This window comes from Dipteris shenzhenensis, chromosome 27 (genome assembly GCF_047967505.1).
Source record: "Dipteris shenzhenensis isolate YYH24624 ecotype China chromosome 27, Dip_SZ_1.0, whole genome shotgun sequence".
Taxonomy (NCBI): Eukaryota; Viridiplantae; Streptophyta; class Polypodiopsida; order Gleicheniales; family Dipteridaceae; genus Dipteris; species Dipteris shenzhenensis.
In genome coordinates this window covers 47,477,416-47,499,843 of record NC_141622.1, presented here as the reverse complement: position 1 = coordinate 47,499,843, position 22,428 = coordinate 47,477,416, and the positions used below count along the sequence as shown (strand labels likewise).

General features: G+C 45.7%; 1 protein-coding gene across 2 annotated transcripts in view; it reads right to left on the bottom strand.

The window, feature by feature from the left end:
* EMB2083 (AAA-type ATPase family protein) overlaps positions 1–22,428 on the bottom strand; it is an 86,080-nt gene that overhangs the window by 31,986 nt on the left and 31,666 nt on the right. For both annotated transcript variants that reach the window (XM_087398445.1, XM_087398446.1), the window contains exon 7: positions 164–322. In XM_087398445.1, the coding sequence (XP_087254571.1) occupies positions 164–322 (159 nt within the window). The remainder of the gene's footprint in view (positions 1–163; positions 323–22,428) is intronic.

Sequence of the window (22,428 nt, the reverse complement as noted above, 5' to 3'; positions counted from 1 at the left end):
AACATTAGAAATAAATGAATAGTACAACAGTAGAGTCCAACCCGACAAAGCTATCGATTTCAATAAAGCAAGCGGCACTCTGATTTTGATAATCCCCAGAACCATAGTAAAAATGCTTCTTTGCTCAAAGAGAAGGAAGATTCCCCAAAGCCCTGTAATATACCAGCTGAATGTTTTGGAAATCAGGAAAGTTCATAGCTGTCACAGCCATGGAAGCCTCATTTAAGGCCATTTTGTGCAGAAGTTCCTTGCTGCGAGGTCGCATGTCAGGATGCCCACCCTCTTCCAGTTGAGCAGCATCAAGTAAATCGTCTGTAGTTATCTGCAAAAAGGCCACATTACCGTCCATCATTGTCTTCAATGAAGAGCACCTTCACATACACACTTACCTGCATTAACTATGCATACCAGATTTACTTGAATTTTGTTGGAAATTGGAGTACAAACAGGGACATGGCAGACCCAAATGCCCTCAAGGGGAGAAGGTAGATCGGTTGTTGTCCATCAAGATTGTTCCACACTGCCCAACAAAAATTTGCTACAACTATGAAATAACGACACAGAATGATTACATATAGCTAATGAGATGAATTGTCAGGATATCTCCTAGGAATGTGTCTTGCAAATTAAACTTGTGTCTTCAACACAAAGCATAAATATAAAGGGGGTAGACTGAACCCCTCGACTCTCTGCTTAATGCCTGTTACATCACTATTTCTGTAGGAAATGTTTCTCACCTTCTAGCCCACACCTGATACCAACACTCTGCTAAAAGGCTGCCACATTTTGCACATGGAACATCCAAAAAAAAACTCCATAAATAGATATGTAGATCAAGTACAAAAGTAACTCCAAAAAAGTGTACCATCACGAGCCTCGTACACTGCACCCTCTGCTGGCAGGCCTCTGTGCACCACCATCCAGAAGAAGTAGGAGATCTTTCGGGGCCTAAGGCAACTTGACCAAAATTGGGAAATCACCTCCAAGGGAACCAGCAGCTCCAACCAATGGTGCCCTCGTGAGGGGGACCAGGATGATGCCTCCATCTGCAGTCATTGCCCAATCCGAGTGGTGTACGGGAGAAAAAGGGCACCTCCTCAACTCTGTCCAAGCGCCCTATCCGAACTAGCCAAAACCTCTCCCCCAGGTCCCACTGAATTTCTCTGAGAGGCTGGCCATCCCATAACCAAAAGCGTCATATCGCCCCCTCCCGTCCCGTTGAGCCCAAAACTAGGCCAATGGTCCAGTCCTTTCCCAAGCGGCCTATCACTCTGACTCTTTGCCGCTCAAGCGAATCCAAAACCTTATCCACCTCCAGGTACCTCGGAGTCTCTAGCTGGAGAAGGCTAGCTCCAAGCCCTACACTATAGAATCTGAACCGATAGAAGCCAAGGAACTATCGCAAAAACTAAATGAGGCACCTCAGTTATTGAGAACTGTCTGTACCAATGGTGGGGGGGCGAGGCACTAGCAGTCCCTCCTACCATGCCTCTGGGATGGTTGTGTCAATCTTCGACATCCCAGTGCATGCCCCTCTCAAATGAGAACATGCCTGCCCCTGTGCCTCTATCAAGGCGTCTTCGAGTCCCAAAATACCTGGCTGGGCCGATGTGCCACTGTGCCCAACCAATGTGTTGTCCGCTGCCCCAACATACTAGATCAGCGGTTGCCTCTCAAACTCCTCCAATGGGCACGAGGGGCTGACCCATTTGGGTCCGCCAAACAAACACTTTCAAGTCTTGTGAAGGCTCTGCACCATCAGGGGAAGCCCTTCCCGATGAGGGTAGCCTCTGAGAAGATCCATCTATGGGACTGTTGCCACTGTCCTCCTGTGCAAGGAATGTTCCAAAAGCCCTCGCTGAAACAAGAGCTTCCAAGGCTCCGAGCCTGGGCTGAGACCTCGTACCACTAGCTTGCCCAGAAGGTCTCTACTCTGCATGTCGAGACCACCAACGAAGAGCTGGCTCTTTGACACACTAGTGCGACCGATGCATAGTCACATGAAAACGCGTTTTGTCCTGTCGAAACGCGACGAAATGTTTCGTCACGAAGAGCTGGCTCTTCGACACACTAGTGCGACCGATGCATAGTCACATGAAAACGCGTTTTGTCCTGCCAAAACGCGACGAAACGTTTCGTCACGAAACCTTTCGAAATAGGACGAAACGCTCTGCATGAAACGCTGTTTCACCCAAATCCTGAATATTTTTTTAAACAATTTTTTTCTTTTTTTTCAATGATTCAATGTTCATATATCTAGATTCTAGAATACATATGCTTTTGAATCCTTAAAGGTTGATTTATCTGAAATTGAAACTTGAGAATCAAGATTGAAAGCTTGAAATAAAATTGAAGAATGTGTTGGTGTTTTAAATATCCTTTTTGGGTGTCTTGACTTATATTCCCCTTTGTTAACTCTAAACTTGAGTATAACATATCTTAGTACCCACTATCCTTGAATATATATATTATCATTTCGAAACCTGTCCGTTTTGTCTGACAACACGAAACGATACAAAACAAAACCTGTCGAAACGACAAAACGGCGAAACAGATGAAACGTTTCTTGTGACATTGGACCGATGGCCATGTATGCAGCACCCTTCTAGGGGTGTGATCTACCGAAGACCGAGAACGGCTACAGAGGATTATTGGGTCTAGGATGACTCGGAGTAAGGCCTCAGTTCCACATGAGACAGTACAGGCAGAGTTCACCATGACTCCTCTACGGATTGATGCCATATTTCAGACAGTGACATTCATCCACAAAGTCTGGAACTTACCTCGATGGAGATTACTGAGACTGGGCCCTGGAGTCATCTAGACGACTAGCAGAGAGTGGAGCAGACACATGTTATGCACGGACATCCACATGGTTTACCAGACACAGTATTTAGATGGGCAGGATCCCCCTTTTTCAGTACAGCATGGACGCACCCCTTAAGTCGATCCTGCAAGACGAGATTAACCGTATCATACGGTTAGATCTCCTCTAACTCTGAACATCTCGGACTTGGAGGGGGGACCAAGAGCTCCCCACCAAGTCCCAGACCTAACGCTACCAGTTCCTTAGAGTATCAGAGGAGGGATTCATCATCAGACCTCAGTATCTCAAGGATAGAGGAGTCTCCCATGCACCGAGGATTACCGTTGGACAAATTGTCATGATCTGTGACGTCTTCCTTTCTCTATACCTTAGACTTATGGATGGTTTGATGAAAGGACACTTGTGGAAGGGTATGCCCTTTCGACACGACACTTTCTATGAGGCACAACCCTTCACAAGAGACACTACCATTGTAATGTACCCTGTCATCAAGGGTCACACCCTTCACAAGGGGTACACACCTTTAACCCACTACACACACTCAAGCAATACAAATATTCCTTGTTCTCTACTATTCAGTCTCCTTTCTGTTCCTTAGCACATTTCTAAATATAGTAAATCTAGGATTTCTTACAGTGGTATCAGAGCAAATTTCGCTCCTGCCTGTAAGAAATGCCCCCCACCTTCTAGCCCTATCTGATACATTTACTTCCGCTAGAAGGATATCCACGCACTTTTGTGCATGGAAGAGATGGAGAGAATGAGCGTATAAAATTTTAGCGCCAACCCCACCTAAAGTCATCAGTGGCCTCTCCATCTTCCTCACATCATGAGTTGATGTGAATGGGCACAACAAAAACCATGTCTTTTGATGTGCTTGGGCTGTCCCAAAACAAAGGGACGCACCTTTTTCACCATCGGACGCACCTTTTGATGAAGAGTTTTTTACTCCTCACCCAAGGGACACACCCCATCATGAAAAAAGACACATCTTTTCATATGGGGAGACCCCTCTTTAAAACAGGGTTACACCCCTTCATGAAAAGGAACACCTATTCCAAGGGTCGTACCCCTTAGAATAGGCACACCCTTTGGCACCAAGCACCAACCTACAAAGGGTACCAGAGGGCCTAAAAAGGGCAACCAGCCCTACACCCACGGCCTAACCCTAGCCTACCCAAGGGTTCTTTGAACCCACGTTTTAATTTTTGGCAACCACCAACCAGCAAGGATAAAAAAAAGGTGAAATTAAATTGCGATTTCACATCTGCCTTCTCCACTCCAAAACGGCCGTACGTGATTTCTGCCTTCTCCTTTACAAGCAGGCTGCACCTTCATCAGGCTCCATCTTGCATACGCTAGATCATTTTGCAGCAGCCAGCCCTTGCTAGTTCATCGCCATAACTGCCTGTGACCAGCAGCCCTTGCTGCCCCTTTTATGTCGATTCAAACCAGCCTGGCTCCTTCTGCTCATCACGCCACCTTAGCCTGTGAACAGCGGCTTTTTGCTGCCCAGTAATTCTGTCTAGCCAGGTCCGCTCCTGTTTCTAGCACCCCACAGGTACTTGCCATGGATTTCAATGCGGGCAAAGCGCGTCAGGTTCCGCGCAATCTGCAACACGCCTCTACCAACACCCCTATCTGCCTCGAAAGTCTCGCCAGGCACCTTTTTCTCGTTCACACTTCCACGTGGACTTTCAAAGACAGCAAATGAACCTCCATACAGAGATTTTCAGAACATTCTATGCAATTAATTGGCAGATCTAAGCTATGCCAGGTGGATTCTTTCCATTCTCTTTTCCAAGGATTCTCTTTCATATCGATATTTGTTGCTCATTATCAAATTACAGCAAATGAAAGCCCTCTCCTTAAATCATGGAAACCCCTGGTAATGCCCCAGCCCCTTCAAGGACACCTCACACATCACCTATCACTCAATATCGTGTTTAGATTGCACAACCAGCCCACTTTGGAGCTTTTGCATCGTGGGTCTTTTGTGTCACGTGCCCTTCCAGTGACATGGACCACATCCTATATCTTCTGCGTGAGGCACCTCAATTACACTACTTCCTCAGCACAGTCCAAGTTGTGTTTCACGAGACACGTAGATACCCAGGACCCGATATTCCTCATGAGTTCGCTGTCCATCTTTGGAGAGACCTTTACCCCTCAGCTTCAGCATCTCTAGGGTACTCTCCACCTCCTCCAACTCCCAGATATCCTCCTGAACAGGTTTTACCTTCCCCAAGTGTTAGAATTATAGACATAATTCAGCAATGACCAATGTAATACAATAAGCTAGTTAGGGGCACTTTTCCCTCACTAAGAGGTTTTTCCCCCTAACCGCAGTTAGTTCACTAACTATGGTTAGTGACTACTAAGGTTTTGTCACTAGGACAAAACCTTATCTTTTCCTTCAGTGTGTTGTACTCTCACTCTATTCTATTGCAACTACGTCTTCAGCTTCCAAGCCTCCTGCTCTCTTACTTACTCTCTCTTGCTATCTCTCACTCATTCTATTTCCTTCATTTGGTATCAGAGCGGGTTCAAGAGCCTCGGGCTCCCTGTTCCCTTCGTGGCACCCCTAAGCCTCACGTTTTCAGCTTGCTCCAAGTCGTCCGTACAGTCCGTACGACTGTACGGAATTCGCCGTACTGCCTCCGTACAACACTTCCGTAAAGGCATCCGTACGCTCCCGTAAAAGCTTCCGTACAGGGCCGTTGCAGCGCCGTACACCATCCGTACATCTTCTGTTTCAGCGCCGTACATCATCCGTACACCTCTACCGTACAGCGTCGTACAGGTCGCCGTACCTGCGCAAGAGTATCCGTACATTTCTACCGTACAGGTCGCCGTACTTGCGCAGGAGCATCCGGACAACTTTGCCGTACTGCCCGTACACACTATACCGTACAATCCGTACTGTACCGTACCACTTGTACCCTTCCTAGATTTGCGTGCACTTCTGTACTTTCAGATCTGTACTTGCAGATCTACACCGGTTGCCTTCAGCCACAGGTGTTCTTAGGCAAGCTCATCTTGTAGAAAACCATAGTTTGGTGCAGTTGTTTAGGAGTAAATTTGGGGCATTTTGTATATTGCAGACATTGCAATCATTGTGCAGGTTTGGAGCTACATCTGGAGCAAAATTGCAGATCTAGTCTGAAATTTGGGGCTTTTGTTTAAAAATTGCAGATTTGGGGCTTTTAGTAATTTTGCCCCTTTCTGGCTGCAATTTCTAGCCACAAATTGGGGCTTTTATGTTGAGAGAGCATTTTTTGGAGTATTCAGTACATACTGCCTTTCTTGGAGTGTTTGAAACACTTTTGGCAGATTTTGGAGAGTTTTTGATGCTTGGACAGATTTCTGACAGCTCAAGTACAGAAATCTAAGTTGCATATACAGCCCGTGCTTGGCTGTGTTCTTTGGAAGTTGTGCATTCCATTCCCAGTAAGGGAATTCAGATCTGTATCTGCTTCAACCTTTTTCTCAAGAATGGCCCATCAAAATCAGAATGAGTTCCCATTTGGTGGTCTTTCACAAGAAGACAAGTTGGATGGTACCAACTACTCCCTCTGGAGTTTTATGGTACGTAATATTCTGATTTCTCGGAATCTATGGGATTATGTCAATGGGGATGAGATCCGACCAGCAGATATTGCACCTGCTACCCCTCCTCAGCAAGGAGGTGGAAGAGGTCGTGCACAGGGTGCAGCTGCAGGACAAGTTGTTGGTGCAGCTACAGTCAATACTCCAGAGCAGAAGAGATGGGATTCACGGGATGCCTTAGCTTTGTCATGCATCTCTCTTTCAGTAAAAAGATCTATCATTCCGCATATCCGGTCGTGTAAGACCTCCAGGGCAGCGTGGGATATATTGGAAAGCATGTATGCAGCACGGAATGATGCCAGGGTATCTTTCTTAAAAAGAGAGTTGAGCAATACACATATGGAGGAGGGTGACTCCATGTCAGTCCACCTCACAAAGCTACAGGATATCAGAGAGCAATTGTTAAACATAGATGAAATTATTCCTGATTCAGAGATGATTACAACCACTCTGAATTCTCTTCCTGAGTCTTATCTCAGCTTTCACACTTCGCTGAACTTATCAATGAGGGGGGGTGCAAATCCCCTCACTTTTCATGAGTTGATAGGACTTCTGCTTCAGGAAGAGCAGACCAGGAAAAATTTGGCTTCACGTGCAGGTGAACAAGCCATGCTCTCAAAATTTAAATAAAAAACAAAGGGACAGGCAAAGACAGCAGCAAATCAGCCTTCCAGTGGGTCAGGACAGCCTTCACAGAAGGCTAAAAGTGATGCAAGTAAACCCAAAAAGAAGGGTTTTTGTCACTACTGCAAAAAGCCAGGTCATCACATAGCAGAATGCAGGAAAAGGATTGCAAAAGAAAAGAAAAGCAGCTCAGGTATGGCTGTTTCAGATTCAGCCCCTCATGCATCTGACAGTGGGGATGCTGCAGCCAACTTTGTTGGTCAAGATTATGCCTTTTTATCTTGCATTTCAGATTCTAGATTGGCTGTTCCAGATGCTCGGGATAGTACAGCCTCTTGCAGTGATGATACATATGGATTTTTGACTTGCAGCTTTGACTCTTCTACAGATGCATCTGCTTTCAGTGTTAATGAAACACTTAACACATGGTATTTTGACAGCGGTGCATCCAAGCACATCACTTCTAGGAAGTGTCTGTTTACTTCCTTGCATCCACCTCCTGTTGGTAAGAAAGTCACTTGTGCCAACAACTCCTCATATTCAGTACATGGCACACAAAAGGTTGAGCTCACTGCAATTGATGGCTCAATTTTCAGACTTTCAGATGTCTTATATGTGCCTGGCATAACCAAAAATCTTCTTTCAGTGTCCACTCTTAACAGAGGGGGATTTCAGGTCATCTTTGAGGATGACAAATGTGCTGTCCGAGACAGGGAAGCTAACTATGCCTTAAGGTTATCTGGTACTTTGGTGCGTGGGCTTTTTCAGCTTGATATTTTTTAGAAAAGAGCAGCCCATGCTCTAGCAGTTTCTACCCCTACAGCTGCCATGCAAAATGCAGAATTATGGCATGCCAGATATGGCCACATGCATTACAACAGCTTAATGACACTTCAGAAATTTTCAATGGTTGATGCATTGCCACCTCTTGAGATACCTCCTCCACATGCCTGTGAAGGGTGCATTTTAGGTAAAATGCATAGATTCCCCTTCAAGAAGGATGGTTCAGTTAAAGCTGTTCGCAAATTGCAGCTTATACACAGTGATGTCTGTGGTCCCATGAGGACTCCGTCATTGGGTGGTCATCTCTACTTTGTCACATTTATTGATGACTACTCCAATTTTACTTGGGTTTATGGGCTGAAAAAGAAATCTGAAGTATTCACGGTGTTTAAACACTTTTCAGCCATGGTTGAAAATGAAACCGGACTCAAGATACAGACATTACGCACGGATAGAGGTGGGGAATACCTATCTGTAGAATTTGATGCTTTTCTCAAGCAAAAGGGTATTGTGCATCAGCTCACAGTCAGGCTGACCCCTCATCAAAATGGCAAAGCTGAGAGGAAACATAGAACTCTCATGGAGATGGACAGATGTATGCTGAAAAGCAAACACATGCCTCATAAATTCTGGCTAGAGGGTTTGATGTGTACCAATTACATTTTGAACAGGGCTCCCACTAAGGCTTTAAAAACAAAAACTCCTTTTGAGGTCTGGAATGACAGGAAGCCTTCAGTGGATCACTTCCGAGTCTTTGGATGCCTTGCCTATGCACATGTGCCAGTTGAATTTAGGCACAAATTGTCAGATAAAGCCATCAAATGCATATTTGTTGGATACAGTGCAGAAAGCAAGGGGTACCGTCTCTACAATCCTGCTACACGCAAAATCATTGTAAGTAGAGATGTGATATTTTCTGAAAATTCAGCTCACACTCAGGCTGAATTTCAAATGCCTTCGTCTTCAGAGGATGTCTTTGAAGGGTTGCTACCTATTGCTTTGGGTTCCCCTGCTGATTTTTCTGATCCAAATCAGAATTTACAGCAACCTCCAAATGCTTCAGTTCCGCCACAGGATGTCTTGCCCCCTCCACATGCAGTGGAACAGGTGGTGCAGCAAGAAATTGCATGCAGCAAAAACAGTCCCAAACTAGCTGTTACAAACTCTCAGGGAGAGTAAACTTGATGCTCCGTTACCTGGCAGGACTCGCAGTGCAGCAAGGCACATGGAAGGTGCTAATTCAGTGGAATCAGCATATGCAGGTACTCTCCTTGATGAGGAGGAGCCTGCCACATTTGAAGAGGCAAAAGGTAATGTGCATTGGATGAATGCCATGCATGATGAGTTGCAGTCCATTGCAAAAAATCAGACTTGGGATGTTGTGGACTTGCCACAGGGTAAACATGCTATTGGCACACAATGGGTATTTAAAGTCAAACGGAAGCCAGATGGCTCCATTGACAGATATAAGGCCAGGCTGGTTGCTAAGGGCTATGCTCAGAAAAAGGGCATAGATTATGAGGAGACATTTGCTCCTACATCCCGGATGACCACCATCCGATCAATAATTGCAATGGCTGCACATTTTGAGTGGAATGTTCATCAGTTGGACATCAAAACAGCCTTCTTAAATGGGGACTTGCTGGAAGAGGTGTATGTCAAACCACCTCTGGGCTTTGAAATTACAGCAAATGCACTTCAAGTATGCAAGCTCAATAAAGCTTTATATGGGCTGAAACAGGCCCCTCGTGCATGGTATGCCAAGATACATGCTTTTTTGACCAGCAAGGGGCTGCACAATAGTCCTACTGAGAGCACCCTCTACATTAAGATGGATGGGGGGGAAATCTTAGTCATCCTTCTTTATGTCGATGACTTACTGCTCACAGGGTCCAATGAAGAAAAAATTGCAGATTTCAAAGCTGATTTGCAGACCAACTTTGACATGTCAGATTTGGGGCTGCTTCACTTTTATTTGGGGATCCAATTCTCTCATGAGAGACGTGGCACTGTTATGTCTCAGTCCAAGTATGTTCAGAAACTCTTGGACAGATTTAACATGCAAGAGTGTAAGCCCATATCCACTCCTATGGAACCGGGACTGAAACTCACAATGCATGATGCAGGAGAATCAGTTGATGCCACACTTTACAGTCAGGCTGTTGGATGCCTCATATATCTCTGCAACACTAGACCTGATATTCAGTTTGCAGTATCTCAGGTGAGCAGGTACATGCACAGCCCAAAAACTATGCATTGGCAGGCAGTTAAGCGCATCTTCCGTTATTTGCAGGGCACAAAGTCTTTTGGCTTACTATTTCCCAGGGGGGGTGACTTGCAGATGCATGCCTACAGTGATTCAGATTGGGCTGGTGATTATGACACTAGGCAGTCCACTAGTGGCAATTGTTTCTTTTTGGGTAAATCTTGTATTTCATGGCTGAGCAAGAAACAATCTACAGTGGCTACCTCATCATGTGAAGCTGAGTACAGGGCAGCTTTCACAGCAGCAGTTGAATGTGTCTGGCTGCGACGTCTATTTGCTGATCTTCATCTGTCTTTGGAGGGTCCCTCTCCAATTCTCACTGATAGTCAGAGTGCCATTGCAGTGGCAAAGAATCCAGTGTTTCATGCTCGCACGAAACACATTGAGGTTCACTATCACTACGTCAGAGAGAAGTTGCATGCAGGAGAGATCAGTATGATCTTTGTGTCCACACATGACAACGTTGTATATTTTCACCAAAGCACTACCACGTGAAAAGTTTGAGGCATTTCGCAGTGCCCTGAACTTATATCCGTTTGGTGATTGATCAGCCTTGTACATGACATTGGCACTGCAGGGGGGTGTTAGAATTATAGACATAATTCAACAGTGACCAATGTAATACAATAAGCTAGCTAGGGGCACTTTTCCCTCACTAAGAGGTTTTTCCCCCTAACCGCAGTTGGTTCACTAACTATGGTTAGTGACTACTAAGGTTTTGTCACTAGGACAAAACCTTATCTTTTCCTTCAGTGTGTTGTACTCTCACTCTATTCTATTGCAACTACGTCTTCAGCTTCCAAGCCTCCTGCTCTCTTACTCTCTCTTGCTATCTCTCACTCATTCTATTTCCTTCACCAAGACAATATATTCACTCTGAAGGCACTCCTTCTCTTGATATCCTCAGCTCCTTACCCTTTCTCAAATCCGTGGACTCTGCAACCAACTCCTGTCCTCTCACGAGCAGTAACACCCATTTCGGCATTATCAGTGTTACCTCATTCAGGACCTCCTTTGCCAGATTTCCACGGGTGGTTCCATCCTGCCTCGCCTGCCCCCTCCAACATGAGCAATCTGAGGGAGCAGCCCGGATGTTCTTCTAGAAATGGTACAAACTAGAGCGCAGTCTCGTGCTCTTCTCACAGGGACCTCAGATATGTCGAACCACTCTCCGAAGAAAAGCAACCCTAATCCAAGAAAGACCCCTGAAGTAAATATACAAGGCGAAGCATTACTTCAACTTCAAATTTCTCAACTTCAGGACAGCATTTCTGATTTGGTCCAAAAAGTCCAAACTCCAGGATTCTCACAGTTCCACACATAGAGAGGATGACGTGACGCCACCCGACGACTATGTGGACCCGATTCCACCAGAGGTAGAAAACATTGAACTCCGTGCCCTCTACCGCTTACTTCGAGCTTCTTAAACTAAAAGACTTGACATAAAGCTTCCGCAAGCCTACACTAGTCAACAAAATCGCCAAACAGTTGACCAATGGCTCACAAAATTGTGCATGTACTTTGATACTGTCGACCTGACTGAAGGCAAGAAGATTGCCTTGGCTGCCTCCCTCCTCAAAGATAGACCTTTTCTATGGTGGCAACGACGCTTAAAGGATGGCAAAAGTGTGTTAACTTGGGCACGTTTTGAACACGTGTTCCGTAAGCAATTCATACCTGCCAATGCAGACTTCCAAGCACGCTCAAAACTTCGACAGTTGGAGCAAACGGGCTCCCTGTCTTCCTACATCTCCCAGTTCACCACATTGGTGCTGGAGATCGATGGTTTGACTGATGATGACTGCCTTCATGCTTTCATCTCAGGCCTAAATCCCTCGTTACGCATTGATGTCCTCCAAGCAAACATCACCACCACTGCTAGCACTATTACTCACGCAGAGCGCATTACAAATTTCCAAAACACAGGAAAGCAGAGTTCTAACAAAACACAAAACGCTACTATGGCGAAAGGTGCTCGCCCTCAAGATAACTCTAAGTTCAGAAAAAACTCAGGTAATCAAAGTTATCGACAGTCTCAAGATCCCAACAAGTCGCCGAAATCATATGCTGGATCCCAACAAAAGCACTCCTCCAAGGATCGCACCTCTTCCTCTTCACAAAGTCATGACCGTCATCACCAACATAAAGATGCGGCCTCTGACAAAAAGAACTCCAACACAAAAGGACTTTGTACCATCTGCACTGGCCACCATAGATGGTTCGAATGTCCAAAGCGACCAAAGCAACTTGGCGGACACTCTTCCTGAGGCTATATAGGGAGGGCCAGGGCCATAGTTGTGCACACCTAGCCAGGGAGGAGCAAAGAATGGATCTACAAGCACTTCCCAAGCAGAAAATGCTACCCCAGCACAAGACAAGAAAGGCAAAGCTGTTCAAATGGCAAATACCATCCACATGAGCCTTGCCAGCAACCCCAAACCTTCCCTGGCCACTCAAGAGTACTTTGCGTCCAAGGATCGATTCGTGGAACAATGATCACTATCCTCATCAATAGTGGCTACTCTCATAATTTCCTAGCTAGTTCTATGCTCGAAAGACTTCGGTTGACCACCAGTCCTAACCCCATGGACTATCAGATTGAGCTCGCAAATGGAACTACCTTCTTGTGCAACACCGAGATCAAAAACTTGTCCTTTCGCATCCAACATTATATGGACAAGTTGAACTTCGACATCATGCCTCTTTCTCGGTACGATGTCATACTCGGATAACAGTGGCTATACGACTATGATCCATTAATCAGTTTTTGCAGCCATACTATCCAATTTGTCCACCAAGGAAAACTTATTGAGCTAACTGGTTCTAGGGACTACTCCAACTCCAGTTGCCTCCGCTTTACAAGTAGAGAAGTGGGTTCGTAAACGTCAAGTAAAGACTTTACTTCTATTGGTTACGGCAGTTGAGGAGACACCAACAAAGGATCCTCTTGAGTACCTCAACCAACCTTTTTTCCAGCCTTACTTGGATATTTTTCAACAGGAATTGCCAAAGCAATAACCACCTCAACGACCAGTGGATCATCCAATCGAACTTATTCCCGGAAGTAATCCACCGTCGAAACCTCCTTATCGGGTTTCTTACACTCAAAATGAAGAAATCCAAAGACAGGTGACCGAACTACTCGACAAAGGTCACATTCGGCCTAGTCGCAGCCCTTTCGGATCTCCTGTACTACTTGTAGAAAATACAATAAATGCGCCTCTGCATCGACTACCGAGCCCTCAACAAGCTCACTATCAAAAACAAGTATCCATTGCCTCGCATTGATGACCTTTTCGATCAACAAGCTCATCAAATCCGCATACGAGAAGGCGATGAGTACAAGACAGCTTTTCGAACAAAGTATGGACACTATGAATGTTTGGTCATGCCTTTTGGGTTAAACAATGCCTTGGCCACATTCATGAAACTAATGAACGACATCTTTAGGCCTTTTCTCGATAGGTTCATCATCGTTTACCTCGATGACATCCTCGTTTTCAGCAGATCCTTACATGAGCACAACCAACATCTTCACCAAGTTTTTGAAGTTCTCCGCGCAAATTCTCTCTACATCAACATTGAGAGTGAGTTCTTCAAAATCCAACTCGAATATTTGGGACATGTTATTTCAGCCCAAAGCATCTCTGTGGATCCAAAGAAGGTAGAGGTAATCTGAAACTGGCCTACTCCTAAGAACGTTCATGATGTCCGCTCTTTCCTCGGCTTGGCAAACTTCTATCATATAAAGGTCTATCAGTTTTCCGAGATTGCAGCTCCAATGTTCGAATTATTGAAAAGCACAGCAGTTTTCCAGTGGCTTTCTGAAACAAAGTATAGTTTCCAACAACTCAAGCAAGCACTCACTACCACACCTCTTATGGCTATTGCTGACCCAAACCTTCCGTTTGAGGTCATGACCGACGCTTCCGACATCGCTACAGAAGCAGTCTTGATGCAGGAAGGCAGAGTTATTGCTTTTGACATCCATAAACATTCCGATATCCAAACCAGATACCCGGTTTATGATAAGGATTTTCTTGCCATTGTACATGCTTACCGATCTTGGAAACATTATCTCATGGGAGCCGACACGGTGGTAAAGACAAACCATCACTCTCAAAAGTATATCTTTACTCAGCCAATAATGAACACTCGACAAGCACATTGGGTTGAGTTTCTGGCCAACTTTCACATGGCCATTGAGTACATTCCAGAACTATGCAATGTAGTTGCAGATGCTCTTAGCAGGTTAACTCTAGCATCCGCTATAATAATCTCTACATTATCTGTGGATGTTCCGAATTCGTTTAAAGGGAAGTATCTCAATGATAAAGACTTCGGCACAGCAGTACAAGTTCTTTCGAAAGATCAACCTTCTACTTCCGAACAAAAAAACTTCTCATCCTATTCTTATACGGATGACCTTCTGTATTATCAAGATCGCGTCTATGTACCACATGACAAGGATGTTCGACGTCTTTTGTTAAAAGAGCATCATTTAGTTCCTTATGCTGCACATCTAGGCATCAACAAGACTTACCGGTTACTCAGTGCAACATACTACTGGCCTCAGATGAAAAGCGATGTCATCAAAATGGTTACGTCTTGCTTATCTTGTCGCCTCTCTGCCATAAAGATGCTTTTGACAGCAAAGAGTGGCTGGATGCAATGAGAGCTGAGTTACATTCCGTTGCTAAAAATGACACATGGGAATTAGTAGATCTCCCTCCCGGCAAGCACGCTATTGGAACCCGGTGGGTCTACAAATTAAAAAGGAAATCTGATGGCAACATAGATCGATACAAGGCCCATCTTGTTGCAAAAGGGTATGCCCAACAACAAGGCATTGACATTGAGGAGACCTTTGCTCCCACATCCAGGATTACCACCATTAGATGTGTCATTGCCATTGCAGCCCATCATCATTGGCAAGTGCACCAACTTGATCAAGACTGCCTTTCTTCATGGGGATCTGCAGGAAGAAGTCTATGTCACACAACCTCCTAGCTTTGAGGTTGTTAATTCTGAAAATAAGGTATGCCGGCTTAGAAAAGCCCTTTATGGTTTGAAGCAGGCACCCAGGGAATGGTATGCCAAAATTCATGCACACTTACTATCCCTTGGTTTTCAGAATAGTCCCACAGAACCCACTCTTTATGTCCATGGGAGTGGAACTGACTTTTTAGTGCTGATTTTATATGTGGATGATATGCTCATTACGAGCCCAGATACTCAGCAAATTGCAGCTTTCAAGGCTGATTTGCAGCAGGTTTTTGAAATGTCAAACATGGGACAGCTCCATTATTATTTGGGCATTCAGTTTGCTCATGTTGAGGGGGGTATCATGATGTCTCAGTCCAAGTATATTGGACAGCTCCCCAGTTTGAGGATTGCAAGGCAATCTCTACTCCAGTGGACCTTGGCTTCAAATTCTCAGCTCATGATGGGAGCCCATCATGTGATATCACACTTTATCAGCAGGCTGTTGGATGCCTTATTTATTTATGTCACACCAGACCTGACTGACAGTATGCAGTATCTCAGCTCAGCAGATTCATGCACATGCCCAGTTCACAGCATTGGCAGGCAGTGAAGAGAGTCTTCAAATATCTCAAAGGAATTCAGGATTTAGCCCTCTTCTATGGTGATCAGGGTTCACTTACCATGCATGCTTACACGGATAGTGACTGGGCAGGATGTTCTGACACCAGAGTGTCACATACTGGCAATTGTTTTTTGCTTGGCAATTCATGTATCTCTTGGCTCAGCAAGAAGCAACCAACAGTTGCCACATCTAGCTGTGAGGCTGAGTATAGGGCAGCTTTCACACCTACAGTAGAGTGTGTTTGGCTTCGACAGTTACGTACAGATCTTGGTATTCGCCAGACATCCTCCACTATTGTCTACACTGACAGCCAGAGTGCTTTGGCCATTGCGCGTAACCCAGTGTTTCATGCGCGTACCAAGCATATTGAGGTTCACTATCATTATGTTCGGGAGCGGTTGTCAGCAGGAGACATAGAGTTGTCCTATCTTCCCACAGAGGACAACATCGCAGATATGTTTACAAAGGCACTTCCTCGTCCCAAGTTCGAGGTCTTCCAATAGGCTTTACACTTGGTTCCCTTTGTTACATGATCTGACATTCCTTGTACATTCATAGGTGGCTATATCCTTTTGGATGAACATGTGCCACTACCAGGTATTCTGAGACGTTTCCAGAGTACTTCAGCCCATCCCATGGAGGGGGGTTTGTAGGCCATCTTTTGGTGGTTCTAGTGATGCCCTATAGGCCATGGTATGTGCCTTGTAGGTATAAGTGGAGGCACTTATAGTGTTAGTGCCTTTTAGGCCACATAGGACACTTAGCCTATGTGACACCTAGGACACTTAGTCCTAGGTCTAGGTACAAGTACTTTGTACTTGTGTGTTATCATCTATCTAAAGTTTTGACCTGACTATTGATCTATTGACTCGTTAGGTACCTGCACTCTCTCTTTCTTCGTTACGTACCTTCACATTCCAGAGATGCCAGAGGAAGAGCGTGATATGTACTCCTTACTTTATGAGGAGTTGATGGCATTGACGCGCACCACTCGCTCTTCCACTCGCTTTCAGAGGCAAAGATCGAGGGACATATCCATCGCTTCCACTTCAACAGGGCCAGAGGAGCATGATCCTCTCTTATCTTCATCTGAGGATGACACTTAGGAGTCAGAGGAGATAGATGATAACATGGATGCCGATGATGTTGAGGAGTGATTCTTGGAGCATGCATGATGCTTGTTAGATTTTTGGATCTGATATGGATCATGTTTTGTATTGGCTACAGCATAGACTATAGTACTTATTGTTAGGATTTTGTCATGTCACATATGACATGGATCATGTTTTGTATTCCCCTACCTGGGTAGGGGATATGCTTCATTGGCCAGACTAGAGAGACAGTGCTTCCGCTCACACTTTCAAGATCCACGTACCAAGGGGTTGCTTTTTTACTCCTTGGTCCACCCATCGGGGATGTATGGGAGCCCTTGTTGGGGGCCAAACTTGTCGGATACAGAGTGGGCTCGTGTGGAGCAGCTACAGGTTCTCATGCTATCACGGATGATTCGCGGTAAGCAGCCATTCCTCACCAGATCATTCAGGCTGAGTTTGGGTCATTCCCATTACAACTAGATGTTGCATTTCAGGTCATCATGTATCTGCACCGAAACAGGGAGTACGGGGATTACACTTCTGGGCGCAGCAGACTACCTTGGCTAGCTTTGTCCTCCTCTATGGCAATTTCAGCAGGGGGGGACCAGAGATGCTGGTATGCACGCACTGAGAGATGGTGTAAGCAACTAGGGCTCCACATGGATAGACTCCCTCCCTTACAGTACATTATGGATGCTCCGTTTTCTCCCCTCCTGTCACACGAGGTCAACCAGGTAATCCGTGAGGATCTCTTGCAGCTACACACATTCCGGACTTGGTTTGGGACCGAGCGAGCTGCCAGTGAGCTCAGCTTCTACAAAGATCACTGCTTGCACATCACAGAGGAGGGTTTCATCGACCCATCAGGATATACGCAGATCCACCTACCCCACTCATTGAGGATCTCTATTGGGCAGTTCCGGGTCTCTTCACATAGACTTCGTATTGAGAGCGGTAGAGCAGAGGGCATACCCAGGGAGAGGCGCATATGCACATTATGTGACATGCAGGAGGTTGAGACGGAGGAGTAGTGCCTTGTTTACTATGAGATCCAAGGGCGTTTCTACTGCCTCTTCAGAGATAGTTTTGGGGTTTTGTCCCGGTTCCTCTCCTACCGAGACCAGAGATGTTTGGCGGGCTTCATCCATGAGGTAGTCAGGCGCCGCGAGAGGATACTTCGATCACGGAGACAAGTATATCAGCTCCAATACCAAAAGAAATGGGAAGCAGCCCTTCAAATGCATCCAATCAACCCTGATTTATGTCAAATACAGCAAGGGGCAAATCTGATTTCTCAGCAAAGATAGCATCTCTACAATGAGAACCTTCTTGGTAGCAAGCTTATAGACTCTGTAACCCTTGCTTTCAATGTTGTAACCCATATGCACTTCTTAGACTTTGTCTCTGTTGCTCGAGCTCCCACCTAGCTCCACCTCCCCCTTTCGCCATGCTTCCCCCACCCTCACCTCTCTTCCAAGCCCAGCTGCACCTCCATCCCCTCGTATTCCGTCTCTTCTTTGGTTCATGCAGCCAGGCACTTCATGAGTGCATCGCTGGGCAACAGTAGAAGGCAGCAGTAAGGGCCCGGAATCAACCGAAGGACTTGCTAGAAGATTCAATCTTTATGGCTGCCCAGGGGAAGGCAGCAGCAAGGGCACGGAATCAACCGAAGGACTTGCTAGAGGATTCATGTTAGAAATGACCCAACAGAGGGTACGCACAGCAGAAGACTTATAGTAATGCCCAGGAGCTCACAAAGTGTATTGTGGGGTGTGGAATCACAAACTTCTTAACTTATGTGCTGCAGGCCATCCTCTGGTGGTTCTAGTGATGCCCTATAGGCCATGGTATGAGCCTTGTAGGCATAAATAAAGACACTTATAGTGTTACTGTCTTTTAGGCCACATAAGACACTTAGTCCTATGTGACACCTAGGACACTTAGTCCTAGGTACTTGTACCTTGTACTCCTTTGTTTTTGATTATCCAACTTTGACGTAACGGCTAAGGCGTTTATCATCGACTCTTTTGCTACCTGCACTCTCTCTCCTAAGCGATCCTACAGTGGTATTAGAGCCCAGCTTTGCTTCCTTTGCCTCTTGTCCGTACAGTCACGTACAGATACCGTATGTTTCTTGCAGCTGCCCGTACATCTGTCGTAACTAAATATGTACCTGCATCGTACGTTCGTACCTGCACTCCATACAAATCTGTACCTGCAGTCAATACTACACCGTAATGTACTTCATTGCGATGTGTTCCATACTAGAGCCATTGTACCTGCGCCGCCGTACAGATCAGTACCTGCATCGTCGTACTGTCCATACTGATCGTACTGCACTATGTACATCTTCCGCACCTGCACGTGCGAGCCTCCGTAGAACTGCAGTACTTCAGATCTCCGTACAACGTATGGCCGTACAACCGTACAATCGTACATACAATCGTACACCGTACATCGTACGGTGTACTTGATCTGGTACTTGAGCTGTCCGTACAGCTAGTACTCTCGAGATCTCCGTACAGGTGTTGCAAGTACAAAGTCACATTCAGGACATTGGTAATTTTTGGGGCTTTCTGTTCATTTCACCTTCTTTGGTTGCAATTTCTTGCAAGAACATTGGGGCCTTGGAATTTGGTCTGCAATCTCTTGTTGTTTGCAATACATTGGGACAGATTGGAGAACATTGAGTCACATTTGCAGGACATTGAGTCTTTTCTGCAAGACATTGAGTCACATTCGCATACATTGGGTCACATTTGCAAAATTTCAGCAAAATTTGGGGCTTTTCTGTATTTGCCCTCTTTTTGGCCTCTCAAAAAATTTGGAACTTTTGCCAGATTTGCTGTTTTTGCAGTGAACATTGCCTGTCACAGTCACATTTGGGTCAGATCTGCATTTGCCCTTTGATTTGGGTCAGAAATTTGCAGATATTTGCTGTCATTCTTTTGGACAGCCAGCTTTTTGCAGTGATAGCCTTGAGGCTTTTGGGTTTTCAGGTCTTTTTCAAGGTATCATATTTGCTATGGCTAGGAACAATCAAGATTTATTTGGAGTTCTTCGTGAAGATGATAAGTTGGATGGCACCAACTATCCGATGTGGTCTTATCTCATGAAACATATTCTAGTTGCAAAGCATTTGTGGAATATTGTTTCTGGGGCTGATCTGAGGCCAGCCAATGCTACAATGGTTGCCTCTACTGCTGGTCCTTCTACAGGGGGTACTCCTCCTAATGCCTCTTCCTCTAGCACTCCTGTTGTTGCTCTTCCAACTCAAGAACAGTCAAGATGGGATGCAAGAGATGCAAATGCACATTCATGTATTGCTTTATCATGCAAGAGAATCATTATTCCACACATCTAGTCTTGCAAGACAGCAAAGGATGCTTGGGTTAAATTGGCTTCTCTCTATTAGATTCGCAGTGAAGCTTGTGTTGCATATTTGAGAAGGCAATTACAGGAAGCCAGTATGAATGAAGGTGACTCCATGGATGCATACCTGACAAAGGTCAAGGACCTCATGGAACAGCTTGCCAACATTGATGAGGCGGTGCCAAATTCACAGCTTGTCAGTACCACATTGAATGGACTACCAGATACATATCAAGGGTTTGCAACAACCCTTCGATTAGTGGCCATGGGTAATCCAGACCACTATTCTTTTGATCAGCTAGTGACTTTGCTTTTGCAGGAAGAGCAAAGTAGAGCTGATAGACAAGCCATTATTCCTGATCATGCATATGCTTCACAGCAGACGAGAAGAGGCAAGGCTTCCAAGCCTATGGGCAAGCCAAAATCTGCGCATAGCAGCGGCAATTCCTCCCATGCATCGAAAAATACAGCAGATAAGTCAAAGAAGAAAAGATGCAACTATTGTCGCAAGCCTGGACATGACATTTCAGAATGCAGGAAGCGTATTGCTTCCGAGAAAAAGAAAGCAGGACTGACAGTTAATGCCTCTCATGCTATTGAATCCCATGAGCCAGAAGATGCTTCACATGCACATGCTCTTCAGGTGATTGGGCATGGGCCGTCCATTGCTCATTTGATCCCTCCAAAGCTGATGCATTCTTTACTGCTAATGATGCTCAGTCCTAGTACTCTGATAGTGGTGCTTCCAAGCATGTCACATCTTGCAGACAGTTGTTTCATTCTTTCGTTGATGCACCTCGAGGGGGGACTGTCACATGTGCTAATAATGCTTCATATGCTGTAAAAGGAATTGGAGATGTGCAGGCTGTACGGTGTAGGTACGTCGTTTAGTACGGATAGTACGGCGATGCAAATACTGATTTGTACGGTGGCATAGGTACCGTGGCTTTGGTACAGGACAGACAGTACAACGAGTTGGAATATGGAAGCAAGAACTAGAACTAGAAACTGGAAATGAAATAACAAGACTAAAAGACAAGAAATACCTTGAGAAGAGTGTAGACAAGACACAAGCTAGACTGATAGATTACAATGATGTGACCCATGAATATATGGGCCAAAGTACAAGACATAAAGCAAGAGTGCTTATGGGATAATTGTAGAAGTGCCACATGGCACACACTCAAGACATAAAGACTAGACTTAGACTTAGACAAATGTAGACTAGGAAATAGTACACTTAGTGTGTACTTATCTCCAACACCCTCCTTAAGTGGACACTAGGAGTAAGACAGAAAGACAAGACTAGAAGACAGACAAAGACTGATAGACTGAGAGACAAGATAGAAGACATGACAGACAAAGATCCTGAGACACCCCTCCTCAAGTGATATCCTCATATGGGTCCACAAGGATAGGGACAAGATGGATCTAAAACAAAACACAGTCAGATTGATAGACAAATAGACAGACAGACAAGACTAGATAGACAGAAGACTGACTGTAGACAAACAGAAAGACCAAGACACTAGAACCCCTTGACCTACATCATGTTGGGGTAAAGGCACTGGCCACCCTTGTAACAGTATTAATCTAGTACTACTAAGTACACTAAGTACACATTGTACTTAGGTACTTAGTGGCCCTAGTCTTATCCATATATACTAGTGTGTGTACTTGGGGAGGTACCACTCATTCCTTTATCCCCACCCACTGGTGTGTGACTACGGTGAGTGTGTCTCTCTACTCCCTACTCTATCTCTCCCTCACTCTCTATCAACTGGTATCAAAGCCAACGGGCTCTCTCCCTCTGCTTCCACTCCCTCTCTCCCTAGCCTACCCCTACCGTACGGACAAGTCCGTACGGCCGTACATCGTCCGTACAGCCGTACGGACGGATCGCGACAGCCAACGGCTGCAAGGCGGGAGCTCGGGCGGCGTAGCCAGGACGAGGCTGCAAGGCGGGAGCGCGGGCAGCGTAGCCAGGGAGCGGCTGCACGTCGCAGCCAAGAGCTGCTTCAAGGCGGGATCGCGGGCGGCTCAGCCAACGCGTGGCTGCACGACGCAGCCAAAGGCTGCAAGCAAGCGCAAAGGCGCTGCTGCAAGCTCGCAGGGCGCGGCTGCGAGCCAAAGGCTGCAGGTCGTAGGGCGTGGCTGCACGTCGCAGCCAAGGGCTGCATCTGCGCAGGCCAGGCCAGGGCTCGCGGGCGGTGTAGCTGGAGCGACTTCAAGGCGTGGCTGCATC